This window comes from Cebus imitator, unplaced genomic scaffold (assembly GCF_001604975.1).
Source record: "Cebus imitator isolate Cc_AM_T3 unplaced genomic scaffold, Cebus_imitator-1.0 Scaffold464, whole genome shotgun sequence".
Taxonomy (NCBI): Eukaryota; Metazoa; Chordata; class Mammalia; order Primates; family Cebidae; genus Cebus; species Cebus imitator.
Window position 1 is genome coordinate 664,667 of NW_016107779.1, and position 25,870 is coordinate 690,536.

Here is a 25,870-nt window from a genome sequence, read left to right on the forward strand (position 1 = left end):
TTTGAGATGGAGTTTTGCTTTTGTCACCTGGGCTAGAGCGCAATGGTGCGATCTCGGCTCACTGCAACCTCCACCTCTGAGGTTCAAGCGATGCTCCTGGGTCAGCCTCCGGATTACAGGCTGTAGCTGGGATTACAGTCGCCCACCGCCACGCCCACTGCCACGTCCACCGCCATGCCCACGCCACGCCCACCACCACGCCCAGCTAATTTTTGTACTTTTAGTACAGACAGGGTTTCACCATGTGGGCCAGGATGGTCTCGAATTCCTGACCTCAGGTGACCCGCCTGCCTCGGCCTCCAGAAGTGCTGGGATTACAGGTGTGAGCCACTGCACCCAACCGAGAAATATTTTTGAACGAATAAAGCTAGGGTAAGGGGGCAGAGCCCAGGCCTCCTGCCCCTCCTCCCTTTCCCCAGTTCTCCCAAACTCCAGCAGAACTCATCTCCTGAACAGTGGCTCAGACTCCTACTTCACTTTTCTGGAGCAAGACCCTTTCTCAGGACAGGGGTAGAGCCCCCTGAGGTGGGCTGCCCTAAGATCAGTCCCTGGCTTTTGAGGAGACCGTCCCGGTCCTAATCCAGCAGCCGAACCGAGGCAAGCCATCAACACACAAAACCAGGACGCCTGGGCCGGGGGCTCCTGTCGAAGCTCTGCTTCAGCCTCCCTGGCTCCATGTCCCTGCTTGAGTCCTTTCCTTTCCCTGGGCCTCAGTTTCCCCTTGTGTACAATGAGGAGGGAGGCCTTCATCTCTGGTGGCCTCCGCAGGGGTCTCATTCAGAGTTAGCCAAGCCTGCAGGGAAGAGGGTGAATACACAGGGTTGGCGCAGCCAATGAAATGAGTTTCTAGATTTTTTTTCTTTTTCTTTTTCTTTTCTTTTTGAGACAGAGTCTTGCTCTGTCACCTAGGCTGGAGTGTAGTGGCACGATGTAGGCCCACTGCAACCTCCACCTCCCAGGTTCAAACAATTCTCCTATCTCAGCCTCCCAAGTAGCTAGGATTACAGGCACACACCACCATGCCTTTCTAATTTTTTATATTTTTAGTAGAGACGGAGTTTCACCACGCTGGCCAGGCTGGTCTCGAACTCCTGACCTTGTGATCTGCCCAAGTCAGCCTCCCAAAGTGCTGGAATTACAGGCATGAGCCACTGTGCCCGGCGAGTTTCCAGATTTTAGGGAAAAGAGCTGGAAGAGAAATCAAGGCCAGGGGAACAGCATGAACAAAGGGGTGAAGCTAGAATGTGCAGGGCTCGTGAATTTGGAAGAGTCTGGACTTTATCCTCCAGTACTAGGGAGCTAAGGAATGTTCTCAAGGAGAGGAATGAGTTATGAAAGCATCATCTCGGAGAAGCAATCTTCCTATACCAGAAGTAAGTCTGGAGACAGGAATGTCGCTAGCAGGTCTTAAAACAGCAGACCCTGGCCGAGCGCAGAGGCTCACGCCTGTAATCCCAGCACTTTGGGAGGCGGGGGCAGGTGGATTACGAGGTCAGGAGTTCGAGACTAACCTGACCAACATGGTAAAACCCCATCTCTACTAAAAATACAAAAATTAGCCGGGAGTGGTGGCAGTCACCTGTAATCCCAGCAACTCAGGAGGCTGAGGCAGGAGAATCGCTTGAACCTGGGAGGCAGATGTTGCAGTGAGTGGAGAAGCTAGGAAGCCAGAAAGGTGCAGCTTGAGAGAGAAGATGGGCCTGAGTTCTGGCCGTGATAGAGAGGCAGGAGCAAGGAGAGGAAGCATATGGGACATGCTTCTCTCCCAGTGAAAGCTGCACTGACCTTGCGCTTTGGGACGGACCCTGACAGGAAGGCGGGGGGTTGCTTAGGAGCCTGTGCTCTGGTGTCAGATCAGGTTTGAATCCCAGATGAGCACCCTCAGGGCCTTTCAGGCTCTTATCTGCTAAATGGATAGAAGACTGGCTACATAATTTGCGGAGCCCAGTGCAAAATGAAAATGGGGACTCTTCCTTTAAAAAACAGAGGGGCCGGATGCGGTGGCTTACATCTGCAATCCCAGCACTTTAAGAGGCTGAAGTGGGAGGATCTTGGGAGCCCAGGAGTTGGAGACCAGCCTGGGCAACAAAGTGAGGCCCGCCTCTACAAACTAATTTTAAAAATAATTAGCCAGTGGTGTGAACATGCAGACCGAGCTACTGGGGAGGCTGAAGCGAGAGGATGGCGTGAGCTCAGCGGTTCGAGGCTGCAGTGGACCGTGACCGCACCACTGCGTTCCCGCTGGGCAACCGAGTGAGACCCCATCTCAAAAAAATGTTTAAAATAAAATCAAAAACAGGGAGAAAAGTGTCATGAAAGGCACTCAAACATAAAACTTTTCCTTTCTTGTACAGTGTCTCTCAACGTGTCATGGTGCTTTGGAAAAATCTACAATTTAATTTTCTTTTTTTTTCCCTTTTCTTTGAGACAGACTCTCACTCTTGCCCAGGCTGGAGTGCAGTGGCACGACCTCAGCTCACTGCAACCTCCACCTCCCAGGTTCAAGCAATTTTCCTGCCTCAGCCTCCTGAGTAGCTGGAACTACGGGAGCATGCCACCATACCAGGCTAATTTTTTATATGTTTGGTAGCGACGGGGTTTCACCATGTTGGCCAGGCTGGTCTCAAACTTCTGACCTCAAATGATCCGTCTGCCTCAGGCTCTCAAAGTGCTGGGATTACAGGCACGAGCCACCACGCCCAGCCTCCAAATTAATTTTCTAAGAAAAGAAGATCTAAAAATTTTAATTATTTGCATGAAATTGTATCATGTATCTTTACTTTGTGCAATGCCAGCTTGAGATGCAAAATGAAGAGCATTTAACTCACACGTGTAGTCACTACAATTACCAGGTCTCAGTGCGTAGCTGAGCAGAACAGGAAAACGCTGTACAACAGGAAATGTTTCCATTTCGCTTGTGGATATGAATACACTCTACCAACGCCCTCTGCCTTTGCTTTACGGAAGAGTAAAGAGCTAAAAGGAAAAGGCACTATGGGTTGCCTTATCTTTTCCTTTCCTTCTGTGTCATGTTGAACGTGAGTGGTGTTTAATACAAGGAAGCAATGTGAGTAAGAAATGATATGAAAGGGATCCCGGACGTTCGTGTTTCTGAGGACACGACTGTCTTCTTCTTCTTCTTCTCCTTTTCTTCCTCCTCCTCCTCCTCCTCCTCTTGTTCTTCTTCTTCTTCCTTCTTCCTCCTCCTCCTCTTCTTCTTCCTCCTCCTCTTCTTCCTTCCTCTTTCTTTCTTTCTTTCTTCTTCTTCTTCTTCTTCCTTCTCCTTCTCCTTCTCCTTCTTCTTCTACTTCTTCTTCTTCCTCCTTTTTTTGAGACAGAGTTTCGTTTGCTCTTGTTGCCCAGGCTGGAGTGCAACGGCATGATCTCAGCCCACCACAACCTCCGCCTCCTGGGTTCAAGTGATCTCCTGCCTCAGCCTCCTGAGTAGCTGGGACTACAGGCACGTGCCACCACACCCGGCCAGTGTTTATAGTTTTAGTAGACACGGGGTTTCTCCATGTTGGTCAGGTTGGTCTCGAACTCCTGACTTCACGATCCGCCCGCCTCTGCTTCCCAAAGTCTTAGGATTACAGGTGTGAGCTACTGCGCCTGGCCGACACTACTGTCTTCTTTCTGCATGAAGCAAATTCGGGGTCAAATGGAAAGTAGGCCTTCTCAGCTGTCCGCACCCCCGCTTCCTCAGCTGCAGAAGTACCACATTCCCCCTAGACTTGATTCAAGTCCACTGAACTCCCACGCATCGCGAGTCCACCAGAGTTCCGTGCTCACGGAGCACAGGGAGCAAGCGAGTGAAAGAGATGGCAGACTAGGTGGGCCTCCTGGGCTCACTGCATGCTCCGCTTCCCATCAGGCTTCACTTACAAAGCACAAGTTCAAACAGAAAATTACTGTATTAAGAATTTCAAGGCTGGGTGCGGTGGCTCACGCCTGTAATCCCAGCCCTTTGGGAGGCTGAGGTGGGTGGATTGCCTGAGCTCAGGAGTTCGAAAGCAGCCTGGGTAACACAGTGAAACCCTGTCGCTACTAAAATACAAAAAAGTAGCTGGGTGTGGTGGCGGGTACCTGCAACCCCCAGTTACTAGGGAGGCTGAGGCAGGAGAATTTCTTGAATCCGGGAGGCAGAGGTTGCAGAGAGCTGAGATCACACCTCTGCACTCCAGCCTGGGTGACAGAGCAAGACTCTGTCTCAAAAAAAGAAGAATTTCAAGATGGCAGTTGCAGAGTGTTAACCCAAGCGGATGGAGGATGGAAGGCCGGGTGTGGTGGTGCATTCCAGTGGTCCTGCCCACTCAGGAGGCGGGGCCAAGAGGAGCATTTGAGTCCAGGAGCTGGAATCCAGCCTGGGCAACACCGTGAGACCCATCTCTAAGAAAACAACAAAAATCAAGCAGCGGGTCCTTCTGGCAACGGGTGACCTACGCAGATTGCACGCCCATGAAGCCAGCTCTGAATGGGGGTAAGAAAATACTCCTCCAGGGCTATTGTGAGGATTAATTGGGGGTAATGTGTGAAACAAATAATCACAGATATTCCCTCCACAGCTTGGAGGCTCCTCCCCTGGGGAGGCCTGAGGGAAATCAGGTGCACGTCCCTGGCCCCCACTCCACGGTCCTTTCAGCCACGGCTCTCCCCTGTAATTTCTTCTCCATGCCAGCTTCTATGGGGGGCTTTTGTAGCAGGCAGACCTGGCCGCATCTCTCCATTGCTTAAAAGGCCTTCAGTACAAAACCCGGGACATTACACAGACAATTGAGGTTCTCAGTGTCCTAGCCCTGTCTCTCTAATCTACCCTTCTGGTCTGTGCACTCCTGCTCCTTATGATCCAGCCACTCTAAAGGATTGAATCACCATCCCCAACATATGGCTGAGATTTCTCACCTTCAACTCAGGCTGGTTTTTTCTGCCTGCAACACCCTCTTCTCCATGTGTCTAAATCATTCCAGAAAAGCCAGGCGCGAGGGCTCACGCCTGTAATCCCAGCACTTTGGGAGGCCAAGGCAGGCGGATCACCTGGGTCAGGATTTCGAGACCAGTCTGGCAAACATGGTGAAACCCATCTCTACTAAAAATCCAAAAATTAGCTAGGTGTGGTGGCAGGTGCCTGTAATCTCAGCTACTCAGGAGGCTGAGGCAGGATAATCGCTTGAACCTGGGAGGCGGAGGTTGCGGTGAGCCAAGATCATGCCACTGCACTCTAGCCTGGGCGATAGAGCAAAACTCCGTCTCAAAGTAAAAATAAATAAGTCATTCCAGGGAAGATCTCTCTTTCCTCACACCCACCCGGTGCCCTCAGGCAAGGCGGGTAGATAGGCCTCTGCCAGGTAGGTGGTGTGTTCTGCCACCATCTGTCCAGTAAAGGAGGTGGAAAGAGCCGTGTCTAGGTGCCAGGCGTGGATCTCCCGGTTCCTGGCAGCTGGGAGGTGGGAAAGGCAGGCCTGCCCTTTGGACAGCCTGCCTGTGACCACGTCACCCTGGCCACCAGCTGTTTGTCCAGGCGCAAAAGCAGAGCATAATGAGGAGGGCCCCACGACACTGGGCAGGTAGCAGGCTGTGGGAGCGTGGAGGGGTGCCCAGAGGTTGTGACGGGGCCAGCCGAGCAGGTGGGCATGCTGACAGGTGTGTGAGCTGCCAGGCGAGGGCCCCAGTTGCTGGCAGCTGTTTGTCCTGCCATGGTGGTTTGAGGTAGGGTGGGGTGACCTGGAGAAAGGGAACATCGGCTTAGCTGCCGGAGCAAACACTCAGGCCTCTGACCCTGCCTTCTAGCAAATACCAACTCACAGCTGAGGGTGTGGTGGAGTGGGAGAGGCTGGGGCTAAGGTCCCCAGGGCTGGCAGAGGAGGAGTCAGACCCCGAGATGCGTGTAGGGCTGAGCTGGGGTTTCCCAGCTGCTCGCAGGCCTAGGGCTTCGCGTGACTGGGAAAGGGGTCTAGCGGGGAGCTTCGAGGCTCTGTCCAGTCACGTCCTGGCTGACATTTTTCCTGGCAACTTAGGGATACAGTTGGGATTGTGTGGACTACAGCAGTGGGGGAGAAAGGGATCGGGTGGAAATACCTGGGAATATCGAACTTGAGATCTAAAATGCCAGGCTGAGCATGGCGCGGTGGCTTACCCCTGTAATCCCAGCACTTTGGGAGGCCAGAGCAGGTGGATTGCTTGAGTCCAGGAGTTTGAGACCAGCCTGGGAACATGGTGAAACCGTGTCTCTACCAAAATAATAATGTTAGCTGGGCATAGTGGCTCACGCCGATAATCCCAGCTACTCCAGAGGCTGAGGTGGGAGGATCGCCTGAGTCCGGGAGGCGGAGGTTGCAGTGAGGCCTGATCATGCCACTGTACTCCAGCCTGGGTGACAGAGCCAGACCCTATCTCAAAAAAATAATAATGGGGCTGGGTGTGGTGGCTCATGCCTGTAATCCCAGCACTTTGAGAGGCTGAGGTGGGCGGATCGCTTGAGGTGGGGAGTTTGAGACAAGCCTTCCCAACGTGGCAAAACCCTTTCTCTTAAAAAAAATACAAAAATTAGCCAGGCATGATGGCAGGTACCTGTAATCCCAGCTTCTCAGGAGGCTGGGGCAGGAGAATCACTTAGACTGGGGAGGTGTAGGTTGCAGTGAGCCGAGGTGTCAACACTGCACTCCAGCCTGGCGACAGAGCGAGACTCTGTTGAAAAATAGAAAAAAAAAAAAATAACGAAAACAAGACATAAAATAACAGGCTGGGAGGAGCCGCGGCCAGAAAAGCAGCATTCCTCTAGCTCCACAGCAGCAGGGTGGGGCGCAGCTGATACTGGGTATCCACCTGGACCACCCATTAAAAGCCCGAAGAACCTTTCGTCCAGCCAGTCCTCAGGGTCTTTGCTCAGGGAGGCTCTGAGAGGCGGAGAGGAGGAAGATCCCGGTCCGGTCCGGTCCCGGGAGGAAGGGCACAGAAGCTGGGGTGTGCATGATCTGGGTGGGGGTCAGCGGCTCCAGGCAAGGCTGGAAGCTGAGGCTCTCAGGAGTGGGGCGGCCTGTGTTGTAGGGGCGGGGCGCAGCTGCAGCTATCTGGGAAAGCTCCTGGCTGCGGAGCACGAAGGGTTTGGGGTTTGAACAGCCAGCTGTGCGGGCTCAATCCTGGCATCCAAGACCCGGTGCAGCCCTGGTGGGTGGCAGAGGCTGAGGCTCTAGACGCAGAGCCCAGTTCGCGGAGGAGGCAGGTGGAGGCCGGGGGGAGGCTGTCTGAGTCTCTTAAGCTGGAGGGAGCGGCGATCAGGTTGTTCTCTTGGCTCCTCCTTTTGGCCTGGCGCGTGGTTTCTGCCTTCCTGCGACTTCCTCCTCTGCCCCGAAGCCGCTTCTCCCGGCACTCCCGGAGCGGCTGGAGCCGCGGAGCGCTGGAGTGCGGGCTCCTCCATCCCTCGCCCTCCCTGGGCCGGGGTCACTCCTCTGGGAGCCCTGGGCAAAGCCCCCCACCACACACCTCGGGCCCCTCTGGGGAGCCCCACCCCTACTCCCTGGTCACATTTCCTGCTGGGGTGACGGTGTGAGCCTAGGGTAACCAGCCGGGTTTTCTGAACTTTCTTCTGCGCCAGTTCCTTGTTAGAGGCTCTGGGGAAGAACCCCTCCTGGGTGGGCATTGGAAAAGAAGAAAGAATAAAGAAACGCCAAATAAGGAAAACACACAGCACTCTCCTCTAGAGGAGCCCCGCTTCCTCACAGGCTTTTGGGCTCCCTCTGGATCCACTTCGCAGAAGTCTAGCTGGGAAGCGGGACGCCCCGGCCGGGGAGAGCTCCGAGGAGTCGACTCGCAGCCCGCTCAGGCTCTCGGCCAGATCCTACCCCCAGCAGCTCTGCGGACCCGAACCAGGACCCCCCGCCTCGGGCCGCGCGCCCCGCCGGCGGCCTCAGTTTCCCCTCTGCCGCACTGGCTGGCGACCCCGGCGGTGCGCCCCAGGGCGCTGCGGGCTGGGAGGGCAGCCGGAAGGGGTGTGATGGGGGCGGGCCCCGCGCCGCCCCGCCCCGGGGAGGGAGCCCCGGGCGCAGCATACTGGTGCGAGCCGGGGCCGCCGCCACTGCCGTCGGGGAAGGTCCCAGCGCAGACATGGCCTTGCGCGGCGCCCGCCTGCGCCCAAGCCCCCCGCGCTCCGTGCTGTAGCCCCGCGGAGAGGCGGCCTCGACGGTGCGGACGGCGCAGACGGCCGGGCGGGCGGCATGGAGGCAGCGCACCTGCTCCCGGCCGCCGACGTGCTGCGCCACTTCTCGGTGACAGCCGAGGGCGGCCTGAGCCCGGAGCAGGTGACCAAGGCGCGGGAGCGCTACGGCCCCAACGGTGAGCGCGCGGGCCCGGCAGGGGAGTGGGGCCGCGCGCGCTGAAGGCTGTTTCCCACCCCCCCTCGTCCCCGGCGGCGGAGCGGTCCTCTCTGCACCCGGCTCTCGGCCCCCGCGGGCGGGCGGGCAGGAAGCGAGGGCTCCGGAAGCCTCTTCGGATGCTCTCGGGGCACCCGGGGCTGCGCGGCCACCTTCGCGGGCGGGGGCTGGGGGCGGGTTCGGGCTTGGGAGACCCGACGCTCGGTACCCCCTGCGCCTGGCACCTCCCGGACATCCCACCTGCACCCCGGCCCCGTCCACCCTGCAAGCGTTTTCCACCCCGTCCTGGATCGTACTCCACCCCCGCGCGGCGCCGCGCTGCCCCAGCCGGCATCCTGCAGGTGCAGCGCTGACCCGGCCGCAGACTCAGGCTCAGCCTCCTAGCTGGCCCCAGGGTCTCCCCCGAGAGCTCCAGAAAACGCCCGAGAAGGTGCCTCTCCTCAGCAGCCTTGGGGCCCCCACCCCCCACCCCCACCCCCACCCCCACCCCAGGTCTTCCTCTTTCTGCACCCGAAGCGGATGTGGCTGGCGGAGTCGGTGGGGGCTTTGAACTGCTGAGGCGGGAGTCCCACCTTCCTGAGGTGGCGGAATCAAGGCCTCGGGGAGCTGCCAGGGATGCCTTTCCCATCTCTGAGCAGGGAGGGAGCCTTCAGGCCCTTGCTGTTCGGGTGGAGGGGTATCATTTCTTCCTCACCTCCTTCAAAAGAGTGGGGATCTTTTCTGCCAAAAGGCACATTGAGTGCCACTGGGTACTGTCCTGGTGTGGCCTGGCACCTTGGAGGTCCCATGAGGGTAGAAGATAGAGATGCCCTCCCCACGTCCCTTCAGGCAGGACCTGCCACCCCCTTGCTTGTGCCCTCAGCACGGGGCAGAGCGTGAGGAGTCCGGGGAGAAACGTCCCCACCATCTCTGGAGTGCAGCCGGGGTCTGCATCCTTTGGGGACTTGGATTCTTGCCCTTTTGGGATTCCCAGCCAGCCAGAGGGGAAGGCATTCCAGCTCTGGGATCCTACGACTTAGGCTAGCTCTGAAATTAGGAAGAGCTGTCAGAAAAGGACTTTTGGGTTTTGTATTGGTTTATGAAACCCACCTCTTATATAAATATTATCTTTCTGGAGCAGAAATCCTTTTTCAAAAAAATTAGTTGCTATATTTAGTTGAGCTGTGGGAGGAACTGTGGAGATAAATATTATTTAATATCCCCCATTAGTGACTTGGCAGGGAGGCTGTGCTTTGCTGCAGGGGAGCCGGGCAGCCTGGTCTTCCTCTGACTGTGGGGTGGGCTGGGGTGGGCTGAGGCAGGCAGATCCGTGGTCCTCCTGCCTCTTCTGTGCTGCTGTAGCCTCTGCTTCGGAATCCTGATTCCCAGCCCTTGACCTGCCCATGGGATTGCATAAATTCTGCTCCTGTGGGACTCCAGGCAAGGTCTGTCTCCATGCGGATGTCAGGTCTTCACTGGTCCAGCAGAGGAGAAACTGACTGGGAGGAAGGAGCCCCAGCCTTCCCCACCGGTTATTTGGTTAGCTGAGACCTTGGGGTGCCCTGGCCGCGGCGAGTCTGTGTGGGGTGATGGGTAAGGCTGTGGGCTTGATGTGGTGTGTCAGCCCTCAGAGGGTGGATGTGTGTTGGGTGTGATAGGGAAAGTTGGGGAGGGGTATTGCTGGGCTCCCCAGGGTCCTCTGAGCCTTGGTAGTAGTGATAACAAAAGGTAATGTTCACTTAGCACTTACTATGTGCCAGACACTATTCTCAGCATTTGTCATCTATTGTCTCATTTCTTGCCCCAAAACAACTTCATAAGGGAAGGACTGTTGTCATCCCCATTTTATACAGGAGGAAACGGAGGCACCTACACATTAAACCACTTGCCCGAGGTCACACAGTTAGGTGGTGGAGCTAGCACTGGGTACCTGCGCCTCTCCAGGCCTCAGTTTCCCCATCTGTACAAGAGCGTCACAAGTTCTGCAGGCTCCGGAATCCCGGTGTCGGCACCTGTCTGGAAGTTTGGGTCAGCTGGCAGCAGTTATTTCAGCTTTGCCTCCAGGCTCCTGGGGTCCCCAGAGGCAGTTTGCTCAGATCACTAGTAGTGGTTGGGGGACTTTCAGGGCTCCAGAAGTCATGAGGTGAGCAGAGGGGAGCCAGCTGTTCCTTCCTGCCTCACGCTTGCCGCTTGCCGTGACTTGAGGAGGAGGTGCAGATGTCCTAGCACAGCTGCTGGGGTGAGGCTGAAGAGGCTTTGAAGCCTAGCCCTGCCCCTTCATAGATGTGCGATGCTGGCCCAGCCTCTTTGCCTGTCTGTGCCTCGGTTTCCTCACCGTAAGTGAGGCTACCGTAGAACCCATCTCCCAGCGTTGTTTGTGAGGCTTTAGTGAGATCACAGACATCAAGTCATCCTTGCCTGCAGAAGAGGCTGGGGCGGGTTCTTGGCCACAAGCTGGGTGGCAGGGTGGGCGGGGCCTGTGGGTAGAAGGGACACCCCAGAGACCTGTGTTCTCCCCACCCCGGGAGTCTGTGCATCTGCAGGCTCGGTAGTGCTGGAAACCACAAGGAAGTCATTTGCCTAAGTCCTGAAGTTTGCAAATCTGCAGGGGGAGGGAGGAAGGGCCGCAGGGACTGGCGATCCCACCCCCACCCCCGCCCTCCCACTCTTCTCCCTCCCTGCAGACAGACACTTCAGAGCTGGGGAGCCTCAGCAGTGCGGTCGGTGAGCATGCTAGTCTGGACCCCTCCACTTACACACAAAACACCACCTCTCCCAACCCCCAGCAAGGAGGGGGCGGGGAGGCTCCTGGCCCCAGCACCTTCTGTGAGCCCACTTTGCAGGTGACAGAGGTACCCAGAGTGCAGCTTCCTTGAGGGGCTTTTATATCTTATTTATTTATTTTTATTCTTTTTTTTTTTTTTNAGAAGCTGAAATACCAGTTTTCAGTGTTTTGAGAAGGAAGGAGTGGGGGTATGAGGGAGCAGGTGGTGTGTGGGGCCTGGGGGCAGGTCAGGGCCCTGGCTCTGGGCTGTGGGCTCAGCACCGAGGCCTGCACCGGGAAGCAACCGAATAAACAATTACTGTGAGGACTCAGCATCCACGCAGGGGTGACTCAGCCCTGCCCCGCCCTGGCAGCGCTCCAGTGTGGAGGGGGACCCCAGCACTGACGGCCGGTCAGAGAAGGGCACGGCGACGAAGCAGGGGAGGGGCTTTTCAGAGAAGCCTTCCTGGAAAGGGGTTGAGGTGACGAGATGGGACGGTGTGTGGACAGAAGGAATGGCACAAGCCAAATATCGGAGGAGGAAGGCCGGCCGTAGTGCCTAGCCCTTTGGGATCCCAGAACTTTGGGAGGCTGAGGCGGGCGGCTCACTTGAAGTCAGGAGTTTGAGACCAGCCTGACCAACATGGTAAAACGCTGTCTCTACTAAAAATAAAGATAAAAAATTAGCCAGGCAAGGTGGCAGCTGCCTGTAATCCCAGGTACTTGGGAGGCTGAGGCAGGAGAATCGCTTGAACCCAGAGGCTGAGGTTGCGGTGAGCCGAGATTGCACCACTGCACTCCAGCCTGGGTGACAGAGTGAGACTCTGTCTAAAAAAAAAAAAATACATATATATATGTGTGTGTGTGTGTGTGTGTGTATAAAATATATATACATATATACATATATTTTATATGTATATATTGTTATATACATACATAACATTTATATTGTATTATATACATATACGTATAATACATATATACACACACACATATATAAGGAGGGGAAGCTTTGTAAAACGGGGTTATCAACACATCATGCTGGACCCCATAAATATATGCAATTATGATTTGTCAATTATAAATAAACTAAGCAAGAGGGGTGGCAGCCCTGAGGCTTAGCGTCCAGAGGGACAGATGTACGCTGGGGTACACGCGTGATCCTAGAAGGGCAGGTGCGGGAGGTCCAGGAAAGCCCTGAACGCTGAGCTGAGGTGGTGTTTATTCTGTAGACCAAGGACAGCCCAGAAGCTCTATGAGCAGGACCGAGGCAGGGCCAGGCATTTGTCACATACATTTACCGAGCAGCTGCGTGCACCAGGAGCCGCTCTGGGTGCTGGAGACACTGCGCTTAGCCAAGTCCGCTGCCCTAGAGCTTATGTTCCAGCAAGTGGTGATGACTGCAGCTTGTGAGCTGTGAGCTGTGCCTTCTACCCGCTCTGTGCGTGCCATTCAATCCTCCGGCATCCTTGAGAGGCACTTGTCAGTATCACTCTCTTCTTGCAGACGGAGAAATGGGATTAGGTAACTTGCCTGTGGCCATGGAAGTACCGTAAGATAGAGCAGGATTCGAACTTGAGCCCTCTGGTCCAGATTCCTTGGTCTAAGCCACGGAGCTTCTTGGATCACCTGCCTTTTGTCCCCAGGACCGCAGGCTGACACAGGCCCTCTCAGTCCAGCCACGTGAGCCAGTGCAGGGGTCACCGTGGCAGAGGCTCAGATAAGAAGAGTGGCCGGCCCCACTGTGGCTCTCGGAGGGTGTGGCACCTCCTGGTCCTGCCTCTGCTCCCTGCAGCCCAGCGTATGGCACTGAGAGAGGACAGAGCCAGGGCACTCTCCCGTGGAACAGATGGGACATCTGGCGCTGCCAGAGGCCCAAGGCCACCATTTCAAGGAGAACTGTGTCAGCCCCCAACATGCAGCCTTCGGGGAGAACAAGGAAGGAGCCAGCATCTTCCAGGAACGCCTGGGGCGGGGCTCTCCCAGCCCTGGGCTCCCTCCGTCACCCTGGGACTCATTCATGTGAGGGGAGACTAGGGTCCTTTGGGGGCATTTGAAGCAGATCAGGCCTGGGCAGGCAGAGCCCAGTGAGCCCTTCAAACACCATCAGGGAGGCCAGCAGGGCCTTTCAGACTGGAGGATTTGTGCTGTGGCTCTGGGGTCTCTACAGAGGGGCACGCCCATTGATGGGATGAGGGCACCCAGCCCGATAATCAGGACATGGGACACCAAGGGTGTTCAGATGACCTTGGGTGGGTGGTAAACAGAGTGGAGGGGTGAAGGCCGGACCGCCAGAGAGTCAGCGCAGCAGGCCCACAGCAGGGGGTCGAGAACCAGGTGGCCTGCGCCCAAAACCCTTCTCTGCCTCCCCGCCGCTGTGTGACCCTGAAAGAGTCACTCAACCTCTCTGTTGTGTGCTCTGTAAAATGGGCATGACAATGGCATCCTCCTTCCCAGCTTGTTTGAGGATCATGAGAATAAGGCACGCAAGGAGTTAGCAGGGTGTCTGACACGCCGCCAGCCGCTGCTGTTACCTCTGCTAAGCACCTCACGTGCACGGTCCCCGGTGTCTTCCCATTGGGTGTCTGGAGATGATGTGGGAAGGGGCCTGGTACATTGCTTGGCAGGTGCTCGGTAAATGTGGCTCTCAGTAGCGATGATGGTGCTGGTCGCCACAGCAGCCCTTCAGGGTGGCTGTGGGTACCCCGCCGCCCAAACGAGGCTCAAGGCCTCACCAGGAGCAGGCTGTGTGGGCAGGACTCAGGGGCAGGTCGGGGCTCCCCCGGTGAGAGCAGAGCCTTGCGGTGAGCCAGGCTTGGGTGGAGGGAAGCTATCTGTCAGGTTCAGCTAGGTTACTGCAGCAATCGCCTGCGAATCTCAGAGGCTTGAATGACCAGAGGCTCATTTCTCACTCCTGCTGAGTGCTGGCGCAGGCTGGGCATCGGGGGCTCTGTGCCTTCCTCACCATCTCACAGGCTGCTGTCGGAGAGTGTCGGAAGAGCTACAGCCACTTGGTTCTTCATATTTAAATGCACGAAAATCAGAGTCAAATTAGAAATTAGTCACAGTGCAGGGGCTCACCAGCTGCATGTGGCTAGTGGTCCTGGCCGGCACAGAGAAAGGACACTTCTGCTGTCACAGAACATTCCACTGGACTGACCTCCTAGAAGTGCCCACCAAAAGTCAGTGTTCCATCCTGGCATGAGTACCCACCCGCTTCTCAAACCCACCCGGGGGCCACGAAGTGCCTTCCTACTATGTGCGTGCGAGGTAGGGAGGAACAGAAATATTTGGGGAACAGCATGATGAGCACCCAAGAGTGGGTCCTGGGTCAGGGTGGGTCAGAGAGCAGGAGGGGAGATCATCCCCATGGAGAGGGAGAGAAAGGCAAACTGGGCCAGGCACGGCAGCTCACGCCTGTAATCCCAGCACTTTGGGAGGCTGACGTGGGCGGATCACCTGAAGTCAGGAGTTCGAGACCAGCCAGGCCAACGTGACAAAACCCCGTCTCTACTGAAAATACAAAAATTAGCTGTGCGTGGTGGTGGGTGCCTGTAATCCCAGCTACTCGGGAGACTGAGGCACGAAAATCGCTTGAACCTGGGAGATGGAGGCTGTAGTGAGCCAAGATTGCGCCGCTACACTTCAGCCTGGACAACAGAGTGAGACTCCATCTCAAAAAAAATAATAAAATTAAAAAAAAGAGAGAGAACGGAGAACTTGAGAGATCAGCCAAGGCAGGCAGGCGGCATCGTGGGGGCCTTTGTGGGGAAGCACAGGGAATGGAGCTGGCACGGGGACCCGACGGCACACTTCCCCACCCCAGGCCTCGCCCTTTCCCGGAATAAGTAAAGATGGGGGTTCCAGGAGTCTCCCCGGTCGGGCACGGCACAGGCCCACGCATGTGCACCATGAGGTTAGCGCCGTCCTGATTCGAGGCTGGGGCATGGCTGAGGCGACCTCTAACGCACCCTGCTCCGTTGGAGAATTGGCCCAAAAACCAGGCCTGGCTCTCCCCCCGCCTTTCCTGTTCGCCTCAGCTAAATAGATCAGAAGGAAAAAAGTCTGTTTGATTTTAATCTTGACGCAGGACACTGGAGATTACATTTTCCACGGAAAATGTCAGCCATTGCCTAAAATAGGACTTTGGAGAAAATTCTAGAAAGTGTATTTTTAGGCTCTGTATTTCCCTCCTGGATTCCTGCAGTCCAATGGGCTGCTTGATGCTCCCCAGGGTTCCGCTGCCAGGTGCAGACCCCAAAGCTTCAAACAGGTGGTCCGGGGAGAGGGCTCCCTAGGAAAGAATGTCTGCAGGCAGAGACAGGTGGACAGAGGCGAGGACCCGTTTCCAGCAGCAGGAAGGACAAGGTGGAAGACGGCCAGCCGGGGGCGGGGCCTCGCACTCCACGGGGCTAGAAAGCTTTGGGGAGATGCCACAGATGTCTGGAGACTGTCCCTAGCATGGCAAGGGACAGAAGGAGGCAGGGCTCAGTTAGCAGCCTGGAAAGGGGAAGCCTCCCCAAGCCACCCTCCAGGGCCCCGCTCCCGCCCCTCTCAGCCCCCCATGGACCCACTCTCCAGCCCTGTGGCCTTGCCCAGGCCGTACCTGCACTCCGTGAAGCAGGACTAGAACTCCCCGCAGGCTGTCGAAATGATTCAAAGACTTCCGGGGCCCAGGCAGCCAGCTCTGCCTGATACAAAAACTGCTCCAGGAAACGTTGGAGATAAAAACCAGTGCCTAGGCTGGGCTCGGTGGCTCATGCCGGTAATCCCAATACTTTGGGAGGCCGATACCGGCAGATCACGAGGTCGGGAGATCGAGATCAGCCTGGCCAACATAGTGAAACCCCATCTCTACTAAAAATTTTTTAAAAATTAGCCAGGTGTGGTGGTGCGCACCTGTAATCCCAGCTACTGGGGAGGCTGAGGCAGGAGAATCGCTTGAACCCAGGAGGTGGAGGTTGCAGTGAACCGAGATGGCGCCACCGCACTCCAGCCTGGGCAAAGAGTGAGACTCCGTCTCAAAACAAAAAAGCAGCTACAGTGGGGCTGGTGCTGTTGGAGTCTGGAAACAGCGTTCTTCACTTGCTGGGTGGGACTGGGACTAGGCATGGGGGCTGGGAGTCTTCGCCGAGCTGCCCGGAGTGCAGGGCCAGGGCAGGGGACCACGCCATGGGAGGGATCCTCACTGCAGGGTGCTGGCTGCTGGGGTCCTGTCCAGGGGAAGGCCCCCTGTGCGGTGGGGTTCAGCAGGCTGGTGCAGCTGCAGACCTCGTCCAGCTGGTCCTAGGGGAGCCGGGATGCCAGAGGCCAGCTGAGCGCAAGGAGCCTGAGCCGCTGTTCTCCTTCGAGGGAGGGGCTGCCTTGCTGTGGGGGTGGGAATTGTTGAACAGAACCATGCAGCCTCCAGGGGAAGAACAGCCCACTCTCCGTGTTACCTGGGCCGGGGTGGGGAGGAGTTCCTCTTTTCTAGACCTCAGTTTCCCCTCTATGAATGGGGCAGGGAGGGGCTGGACTGGAGGGGCTGGAAGGACGCTCTTGGCTCTGATCCCACCTTAAGACGAGCCAAGACTCCCTTGGCTCCTTTTCCTTAATCTGAGTGGGGTGGGTGTGGGGGGGTGGAGGCATTTGGGATCAAACCATCCATTCTGTGACCTCAGAGAGGCCTGAGGACACATCCAGACTTCGGTGGGGACCTGGGTGGGTGCCGTGGGAAGATGCTGCCAGGCTCCCCCGAGACCCCCGCTGACCCTCCTCTCTTGTCTCCTCATGGCACCGTGGCTGCCTGGATCCTGCAGAGCTCCCGACCGAGGAAGGTGAGGCTGGCACGGGGAGGCTGGCACCGGGAGGCTGGCACCGGGGTGGGCCACCAGGCCACGGGACAGCTTCCCTGTGTGGTTCACTGTCAGATCGTGACTCCCTCTCCCAGCAAGGGAGGCCTTGCTGAGTGCCCCAGGATCACCCACCTGTGCCTCTCAGCGACCTGGGTTCTCCGTCTTCCGAGTGCAGGAGAGAACGGGCCGGGAGGTCTCCGAGGCCATCCCAGCTCTGAGTGGGAAGGGTCAGTGGTGGAGGCCCAGCCTCACACGTGCTCCCCGTTCCCAGGGAAGTCCCTGTGGGAGCTGGTGCTGGAACAATTTCAGGACCTCCTGGTGCGCATCCTGCTGCTGGCCGCCCTGGTCTCCTTTGTAAGTACGGCCCTGCCTGCCATCCTGTGGTCGGGGGTAGCCTGGAGGGAGAGCCAGGCTGGGCAGCGCTCAGAGACCCAGGAGCCTAGCCGTGTCCTTCACACTGTGGGCGTCCCCGGCTGGCTCCCCAGCCTTGCCTGGCCCTGCCCTGCTCCGACTTCAGCCTCCCTTGCCTGAACCTCACGGCCCCTACACTGGGCTCCCGGCTCCCACCTGACCCCTCGATCCATCTTACCCTCTGGCTCTCAGCCAGCTCCGCAACTCACATCTGCCCCTGCCATGCCCTGCTGAGGACTAGACCTGCTCTACCTCAGCACTGCTGATATTTTAGACCAGATAATTCTTGTTGGGGTGGGTGAGGGGGCTTTCCACTGTGGGATGTTTAGTGGCATCCCTGGACTCTACTCACCAGATGCCAGCAGCACCTCTCAAGTGTGACCACAAAAATGTCTTGTTTTTTGGAGACAGAGTCTTGTTCTGTCACCCAGGCTGGAGGGCAGTGGCACAATCTCGGCTCACTGCAACCTCCACCTTCCAGGTTCATGCAATCCTCCTGCCTCAGCCTCCCAAGTAGCTGGGATTACAGGTGCCCGCCACGACACCCAGCTAAATTTTTTGTATTTCAGGGGAGACGGGGTTTCACTGTGTTGCCCAGGCTGGTCTCGAACTCCTGAGCTCAGGCAATCTGCCCAGCCTCAAAAATGTCTACTTAGACAGCCAAGCCTAATGGCTCATGCCTGAAATCTCAGCACTGTGGGATGCCGAGGCAGTAAAATCACTTGAGCCCAGGAGTATGGGACCAGCCTGGGCAACATAGGGAGACCCTGTCTCCACAAAAAATACAAAATATTAACTGGGTGTGGTGGTGCAGGCCTGTGGTCGCAGCCCCTCTGGAGGCTGAGGCAGGAGAACTGCTTGGGCCTGGGAGGTCGGAGCTGCAGGGAGCCGTGATCACAGCACTGCGTTCCAGCCTAGGCGACAAAGCAAGACCCTGTTTCAAAAAATAAACATGTCTTCGGACATTGCCAAATGTCCCTGGGGGACACATCTCCCTGCCTGAGTGCTGCTACCATAACTCCTCCCGTGGCTCCCAGTGCCCCCCAGGTGGACTTTGGGGCCTGAACCTCTGGCAGCCTCCTCCCGGCTGCTGCCTCCTCTTGCTCTTCCTTCGTTCCTGATGCTGATGCTCCCCCGGCCAGTGTGCTTTGAATACGTGCATCAGAATCACCTGGGCTTGGCTGGGCATGGTGGCTCACACCTGTAATCCCAGCACTTTGGGAGGCCGAGGCCGGTGGATCGCCTGAGATCAGGAGTTTGAGACCAGCATGGGAAACATGGTGAAACCCTGTCTCTACTAAAATACAAAAAATTAAACTGGCGTGGTGGCGCACGCCTGTAGTCCCAGCTACCTGGGAGGCTGAGGCATGAGAATTGCTTCATCCCAGGAGGCGGAGGTTGCAGGGAGCCGGTTCAAGTCACTGCACTCCAGCCTGGTGACGGAGCAAGACTCTGTCTCCCCAACCAAAANCCACCTGCCTTGGGCTCCCAAAGTGCTGGGATTACTGGCACGAGCCACCGCGCCTGGCCCTTTTTAATTTTTTTGAATAAAAATGTGCACAGTGCATCATTCAAGGGGTACAAAAGGTCCACAGAAAGCCTCCGACCCTGTCCCCAGCCACCCGTTTCCCATCCTCCCAGTTTCTTGTGTGTGCTTCCCAAGACCATCCGTGCAGACACACATCTGGAGCCCAGATCTGTGATCTTTTCCCACACAGAAGCAGGAGGAGGCTGAGCGCCCTTTGCCCCTGCTTTGACCTTGACAGTCATTCTTGGAGCGGGTGTCAGGAGGAGCCTGGGCGGGCTTCCTCGTCGCTGTGGGGACTTCGCATGTGGCTTTTCCCTGACTTCTGGTGGAGCTTGTGTTGTCGGCAGCCTCTGCTATGACACGCAACGTTGTTGCCACATCATGTCACGCACTTGCCAATATCACCAAAGGCTGCATTCCTGGGGGCGGAGCGGTGGGGTGCAAGTGGGTGTATGTTTTCTGCATCGTCGTCGGCTGTCACTAAATTGTTCTCTGCGGTCGGGCTGACTGACCGGCTCACTCTCCACCGCTTCATCTTGCAGGGTGGGATCAGGCGGTTTGATCTGTGCCTACAGAATTGTCCCCTCGTAGGTTTGCTTTGCATCTTTCTGTTTAAAGTCACATCTTATCATATGCTAAGGAGCCACCAAACGGGTGGGAGTCGGGCAGATCCCAGGAGGTCTCCCGGGGTGGTCTTTGTTCAAGGGACAGGCAGGCCAGGCAGAACCTGCCTTTCTGGGCCACATGCTGCCCATCTGCAGTGCGCGCCTTGGCCCCAGAGCTGCCAGGTGGGGTAGGTGGTCTGGATTTAGACTCCTTCCAGCAGCCTCTTGGCTGTGGCCTTATTTGCTGCCCTCAAATAAGTTCCAGGCCCTAGTTGGCACTGAAACTCGGGCAGCCCCTATGCGCAGCCCACGGAAACCAGGCCAAGAGGAATGGAGGGTGTCAGGAGGAGGGGCTGATGGGAGCGGCCCTGGTTGTCCCTCCTTGGACTTGCTGCTACTGAGGATAGCAGGGACGGAACCCTGAGGTCCCCTAAAGGCACTGCAGGATCTGAGAGGGTGTGTTTTGCCTGCAGCCCTTTGGAAGCTCCAGGTCTTTCACACTTCACCCTAGTTTTCACTCCCACTGGCCCCTGCTGGGCAGCCGAAGACCCCCAGGAGCAGCATCAGGCCTGCCCAGCCGGTCCCCCTCACCCTCTGGCACCCTAAGGCAGGGCCTGGTTTTTCCCACAGCATAATCGAGCATTAGCAAACCCTTCATCTGCAGCTCCGGATGAGCCAGGTGCGCCGCAGGCCCCTCTGCAGAGGGAGCGCTACTTCCCAAGGCCCCGCCGCAGCCCCCGCACCACTGGGTCAGGTGTCCACTCTAGGTGGACCCGGGAGACACAGGCAGGGCCAGGTGGGCTGGGCGGGCCCTGCCCAGCCAGGGCCTGTCCCTGACTCTGCAAGTGACGATTTAATTGCTCTGCAAATTTACCTTTGAGGAAGACCTGGGTGAGTGCTAGCCTCTCCCAGCTGGAACTGACATTTAGAAGCTGAAATACCAGTTTTCAGTGTTTTGAGAAGGAAGGAGTGGGGGTATGAGGGAGCAGGTGGTGTGTGGGGCCTGGGGGCAGGTCAGGGCCATGGCTCTGGGCTGTGGGCTCAGCACCGAGGCCTGCACCGGGAAGCAACCGAATAAACAATTACTGTGAGGACTCAGCATCCACGCAGGGGTGACTCAGCCCTGCCCCGCCCTGGCAGCGCTCCAGTGTGGAGGGGGACCCCAGCACTGACGGCCGGTCAGAGAAGGGCACGGCGACGAAGCAGGGGAGGGGCTTTTCAGAGAAGCCTTCCTGGAAAGGGGTTGAGGTGACGAGATGGGACGGTGTGTGGACAGAAGGAATGGCACAAGCCAAATATCGGAGGAGGAAGGCCGGCCGTAGTGCCTAGCCCTTTGGGATCCCAGAACTTTGGGAGGCTGAGGCGGGCGGCTCACTTGAAGTCAGGAGTTTGAGACCAGCCTGACCAACATGGTAAAACGCTGTCTCTACTAAAAATAAAGATAAAAAATTAGCCAGGCAAGGTGGCAGCTGCCTGTAATCCCAGGTACTTGGGAGGCTGAGGCAGGAGAATCGCTTGAACCCAGAGGCTGAGGTTGCGGTGAGCCGAGATTGCACCACTGCACTCCAGCCTGGGTGACAGAGTGAGACTCTGTCTAAAAAAAAAAAAATACATATATATATGTGTGTGTGTGTGTGTGTGTGTATAAAATATATATACATATATACATATATTTTATATGTATATATTGTTATATACATACATAACATTTATATTGTATTATATACATATACGTATAATACATATATACACACACACATATATAAGGAGGGGAAGCTTTGTAAAACGGGGTTATCAACACATCATGCTGGACCCCATAAATATATGCAATTATGATTTGTCAATTATAAATAAACTAAGCAAGAGGGGTGGCAGCCCTGAGGCTTAGCGTCCAGAGGGACAGATGTACGCTGGGGTACACGCGTGATCCTAGAAGGGCAGGTGCGGGAGGTCCAGGAAAGCCCTGAACGCTGAGCTGAGGTGGTGTTTATTCTGTAGACCAAGGACAGCCCAGAAGCTCTATGAGCAGGACCGAGGCAGGGCCAGGCATTTGTCACATACATTTACCGAGCAGCTGCGTGCACCAGGAGCCGCTCTGGGTGCTGGAGACACTGCGCTTAGCCAAGTCCGCTGCCCTAGAGCTTATGTTCCAGCAAGTGGTGATGACTGCAGCTTGTGAGCTGTGAGCTGTGCCTTCTACCCGCTCTGTGCGTGCCATTCAATCCTCCGGCATCCTTGAGAGGCACTTGTCAGTATCACTCTCTTCTTGCAGACGGAGAAATGGGATTAGGTAACTTGCCTGTGGCCATGGAAGTACCGTAAGATAGAGCAGGATTCGAACTTGAGCCCTCTGGTCCAGATTCCTTGGTCTAAGCCACGGAGCTTCTTGGATCACCTGCCTTTTGTCCCCAGGACCGCAGGCTGACACAGGCCCTCTCAGTCCAGCCACGTGAGCCAGTGCAGGGGTCACCGTGGCAGAGGCTCAGATAAGAAGAGTGGCCGGCCCCACTGTGGCTCTCGGAGGGTGTGGCACCTCCTGGTCCTGCCTCTGCTCCCTGCAGCCCAGCGTATGGCACTGAGAGAGGACAGAGCCAGGGCACTCTCCCGTGGAACAGATGGGACATCTGGCGCTGCCAGAGGCCCAAGGCCACCATTTCAAGGAGAACTGTGTCAGCCCCCAACATGCAGCCTTCGGGGAGAACAAGGAAGGAGCCAGCATCTTCCAGGAACGCCTGGGGCGGGGCTCTCCCAGCCCTGGGCTCCCTCCGTCACCCTGGGACTCATTCATGTGAGGGGAGACTAGGGTCCTTTGGGGGCATTTGAAGCAGATCAGGCCTGGGCAGGCAGAGCCCAGTGAGCCCTTCAAACACCATCAGGGAGGCCAGCAGGGCCTTTCAGACTGGAGGATTTGTGCTGTGGCTCTGGGGTCTCTACAGAGGGGCACGCCCATTGATGGGATGAGGGCACCCAGCCCGATAATCAGGACATGGGACACCAAGGGTGTTCAGATGACCTTGGGTGGGTGGTAAACAGAGTGGAGGGGTGAAGGCCGGACCGCCAGAGAGTCAGCGCAGCAGGCCCACAGCAGGGGGTCGAGAACCAGGTGGCCTGCGCCCAAAACCCTTCTCTGCCTCCCCGCCGCTGTGTGACCCTGAAAGAGTCACTCAACCTCTCTGTTGTGTGCTCTGTAAAATGGGCATGACAATGGCATCCTCCTTCCCAGCTTGTTTGAGGATCATGAGAATAAGGCACGCAAGGAGTTAGCAGGGTGTCTGACACGCCGCCAGCCGCTGCTGTTACCTCTGCTAAGCACCTCACGTGCACGGTCCCCGGTGTCTTCCCATTGGGTGTCTGGAGATGATGTGGGAAGGGGCCTGGTACATTGCTTGGCAGGTGCTCGGTAAATGTGGCTCTCAGTAGCGATGATGGTGCTGGTCGCCACAGCAGCCCTTCAGGGTGGCTGTGGGTACCCCGCCGCCCAAACGAGGCTCAAGGCCTCACCAGGAGCAGGCTGTGTGGGCAGGACTCAGGGGCAGGTCGGGGCTCCCCCGGTGAGAGCAGAGCCTTGCGGTGAGCCAGGCTTGGGTGGAGGGAAGCTATCTGTCAGGTTCAGCTAGGTTACTGCAGCAATCGCCTGCGAATCTCAGAGGCTTGAATGACCAGAGGCTCATTTCTCACTCCTGCTGAGTGCTGGCGCAGGCTGGGCATCGGGGGCTCTGTGCCTTCCTCACCATCTCACAGGCTGCTGTCGGAGAGTGTCGGAAGAGCTACAGCCACTTGGTTCTTCATATTTAAATGCACGAAAATCAGAGTCAAATTAGAAATTAGTCACAGTGCAGGGGCTCACCAGCTGCATGTGGCTAGTGGTCCTGGCCGGCACAGAGAAAGGACACTTCTGCTGTCACAGAACATTCCACTGGACTGACCTCCTAGAAGTGCCCACCAAAAGTCAGTGTTCCATCCTGGCATGAGTACCCACCCGCTTCTCAAACCCACCCGGGGGCCACGAAGTGCCTTCCTACTATGTGCGTGCGAGGTAGGGAGGAACAGAAATATTTGGGGAACAGCATGATGAGCACCCAAGAGTGGGTCCTGGGTCAGGGTGGGTCAGAGAGCAGGAGGGGAGATCATCCCCATGGAGAGGGAGAGAAAGGCAAACTGGGCCAGGCACGGCAGCTCACGCCTGTAATCCCAGCACTTTGGGAGGCTGACGTGGGCGGATCACCTGAAGTCAGGAGTTCGAGACCAGCCAGGCCAACGTGACAAAACCCCGTCTCTACTGAAAATACAAAAATTAGCTGTGCGTGGTGGTGGGTGCCTGTAATCCCAGCTACTCGGGAGACTGAGGCACGAAAATCGCTTGAACCTGGGAGATGGAGGCTGTAGTGAGCCAAGATTGCGCCGCTACACTTCAGCCTGGACAACAGAGTGAGACTCCATCTCAAAAAAAATAATAAAATTAAAAAAAAGAGAGAGAACGGAGAACTTGAGAGATCAGCCAAGGCAGGCAGGCGGCATCGTGGGGGCCTTTGTGGGGAAGCACAGGGAATGGAGCTGGCACGGGGACCCGACGGCACACTTCCCCACCCCAGGCCTCGCCCTTTCCCGGAATAAGTAAAGATGGGGGTTCCAGGAGTCTCCCCGGTCGGGCACGGCACAGGCCCACGCATGTGCACCATGAGGTTAGCGCCGTCCTGATTCGAGGCTGGGGCATGGCTGAGGCGACCTCTAACGCACCCTGCTCCGTTGGAGAATTGGCCCAAAAACCAGGCCTGGCTCTCCCCCCGCCTTTCCTGTTCGCCTCAGCTAAATAGATCAGAAGGAAAAAAGTCTGTTTGATTTTAATCTTGACGCAGGACACTGGAGATTACATTTTCCACGGAAAATGTCAGCCATTGCCTAAAATAGGACTTTGGAGAAAATTCTAGAAAGTGTATTTTTAGGCTCTGTATTTCCCTCCTGGATTCCTGCAGTCCAATGGGCTGCTTGATGCTCCCCAGGGTTCCGCTGCCAGGTGCAGACCCCAAAGCTTCAAACAGGTGGTCCGGGGAGAGGGCTCCCTAGGAAAGAATGTCTGCAGGCAGAGACAGGTGGACAGAGGCGAGGACCCGTTTCCAGCAGCAGGAAGGACAAGGTGGAAGACGGCCAGCCGGGGGCGGGGCCTCGCACTCCACGGGGCTAGAAAGCTTTGGGGAGATGCCACAGATGTCTGGAGACTGTCCCTAGCATGGCAAGGGACAGAAGGAGGCAGGGCTCAGTTAGCAGCCTGGAAAGGGGAAGCCTCCCCAAGCCACCCTCCAGGGCCCCGCTCCCGCCCCTCTCAGCCCCCCATGGACCCACTCTCCAGCCCTGTGGCCTTGCCCAGGCCGTACCTGCACTCCGTGAAGCAGGACTAGAACTCCCCGCAGGCTGTCGAAATGATTCAAAGACTTCCGGGGCCCAGGCAGCCAGCTCTGCCTGATACAAAAACTGCTCCAGGAAACGTTGGAGATAAAAACCAGTGCCTAGGCTGGGCTCGGTGGCTCATGCCGGTAATCCCAATACTTTGGGAGGCCGATACCGGCAGATCACGAGGTCGGGAGATCGAGATCAGCCTGGCCAACATAGTGAAACCCCATCTCTACTAAAAATTTTTTAAAAATTAGCCAGGTGTGGTGGTGCGCACCTGTAATCCCAGCTACTGGGGAGGCTGAGGCAGGAGAATCGCTTGAACCCAGGAGGTGGAGGTTGCAGTGAACCGAGATGGCGCCACCGCACTCCAGCCTGGGCAAAGAGTGAGACTCCGTCTCAAAACAAAAAAGCAGCTACAGTGGGGCTGGTGCTGTTGGAGTCTGGAAACAGCGTTCTTCACTTGCTGGGTGGGACTGGGACTAGGCATGGGGGCTGGGAGTCTTCGCCGAGCTGCCCGGAGTGCAGGGCCAGGGCAGGGGACCACGCCATGGGAGGGATCCTCACTGCAGGGTGCTGGCTGCTGGGGTCCTGTCCAGGGGAAGGCCCCCTGTGCGGTGGGGTTCAGCAGGCTGGTGCAGCTGCAGACCTCGTCCAGCTGGTCCTAGGGGAGCCGGGATGCCAGAGGCCAGCTGAGCGCAAGGAGCCTGAGCCGCTGTTCTCCTTCGAGGGAGGGGCTGCCTTGCTGTGGGGGTGGGAATTGTTGAACAGAACCATGCAGCCTCCAGGGGAAGAACAGCCCACTCTCCGTGTTACCTGGGCCGGGGTGGGGAGGAGTTCCTCTTTTCTAGACCTCAGTTTCCCCTCTATGAATGGGGCAGGGAGGGGCTGGACTGGAGGGGCTGGAAGGACGCTCTTGGCTCTGATCCCACCTTAAGACGAGCCAAGACTCCCTTGGCTCCTTTTCCTTAATCTGAGTGGGGTGGGTGTGGGGGGGT

At 56.9% G+C, this 25,870-nt stretch overlaps 1 protein-coding gene across 1 annotated transcript; it reads left to right on the plus strand.

Annotated features, from left to right (window-relative positions):
- The first annotated feature begins 8,035 nt into the window (after positions 1-8,035).
- On the plus strand, positions 8,036-17,627 carry LOC119466703 (sarcoplasmic/endoplasmic reticulum calcium ATPase 3-like). Its single transcript, XM_037732679.1, has 3 exons — positions 8,036-8,325; positions 16,905-16,922; positions 17,212-17,627. The coding sequence occupies exons 1-3, from the start codon at positions 8,208-8,210 to the stop codon at positions 17,469-17,471; spliced, it is 396 nt and encodes a 131-aa protein (XP_037588607.1). The 5' UTR covers positions 8,036-8,207; the 3' UTR covers positions 17,472-17,627.
- Positions 17,628-25,870: the final 8,243 nt, after the last annotated feature.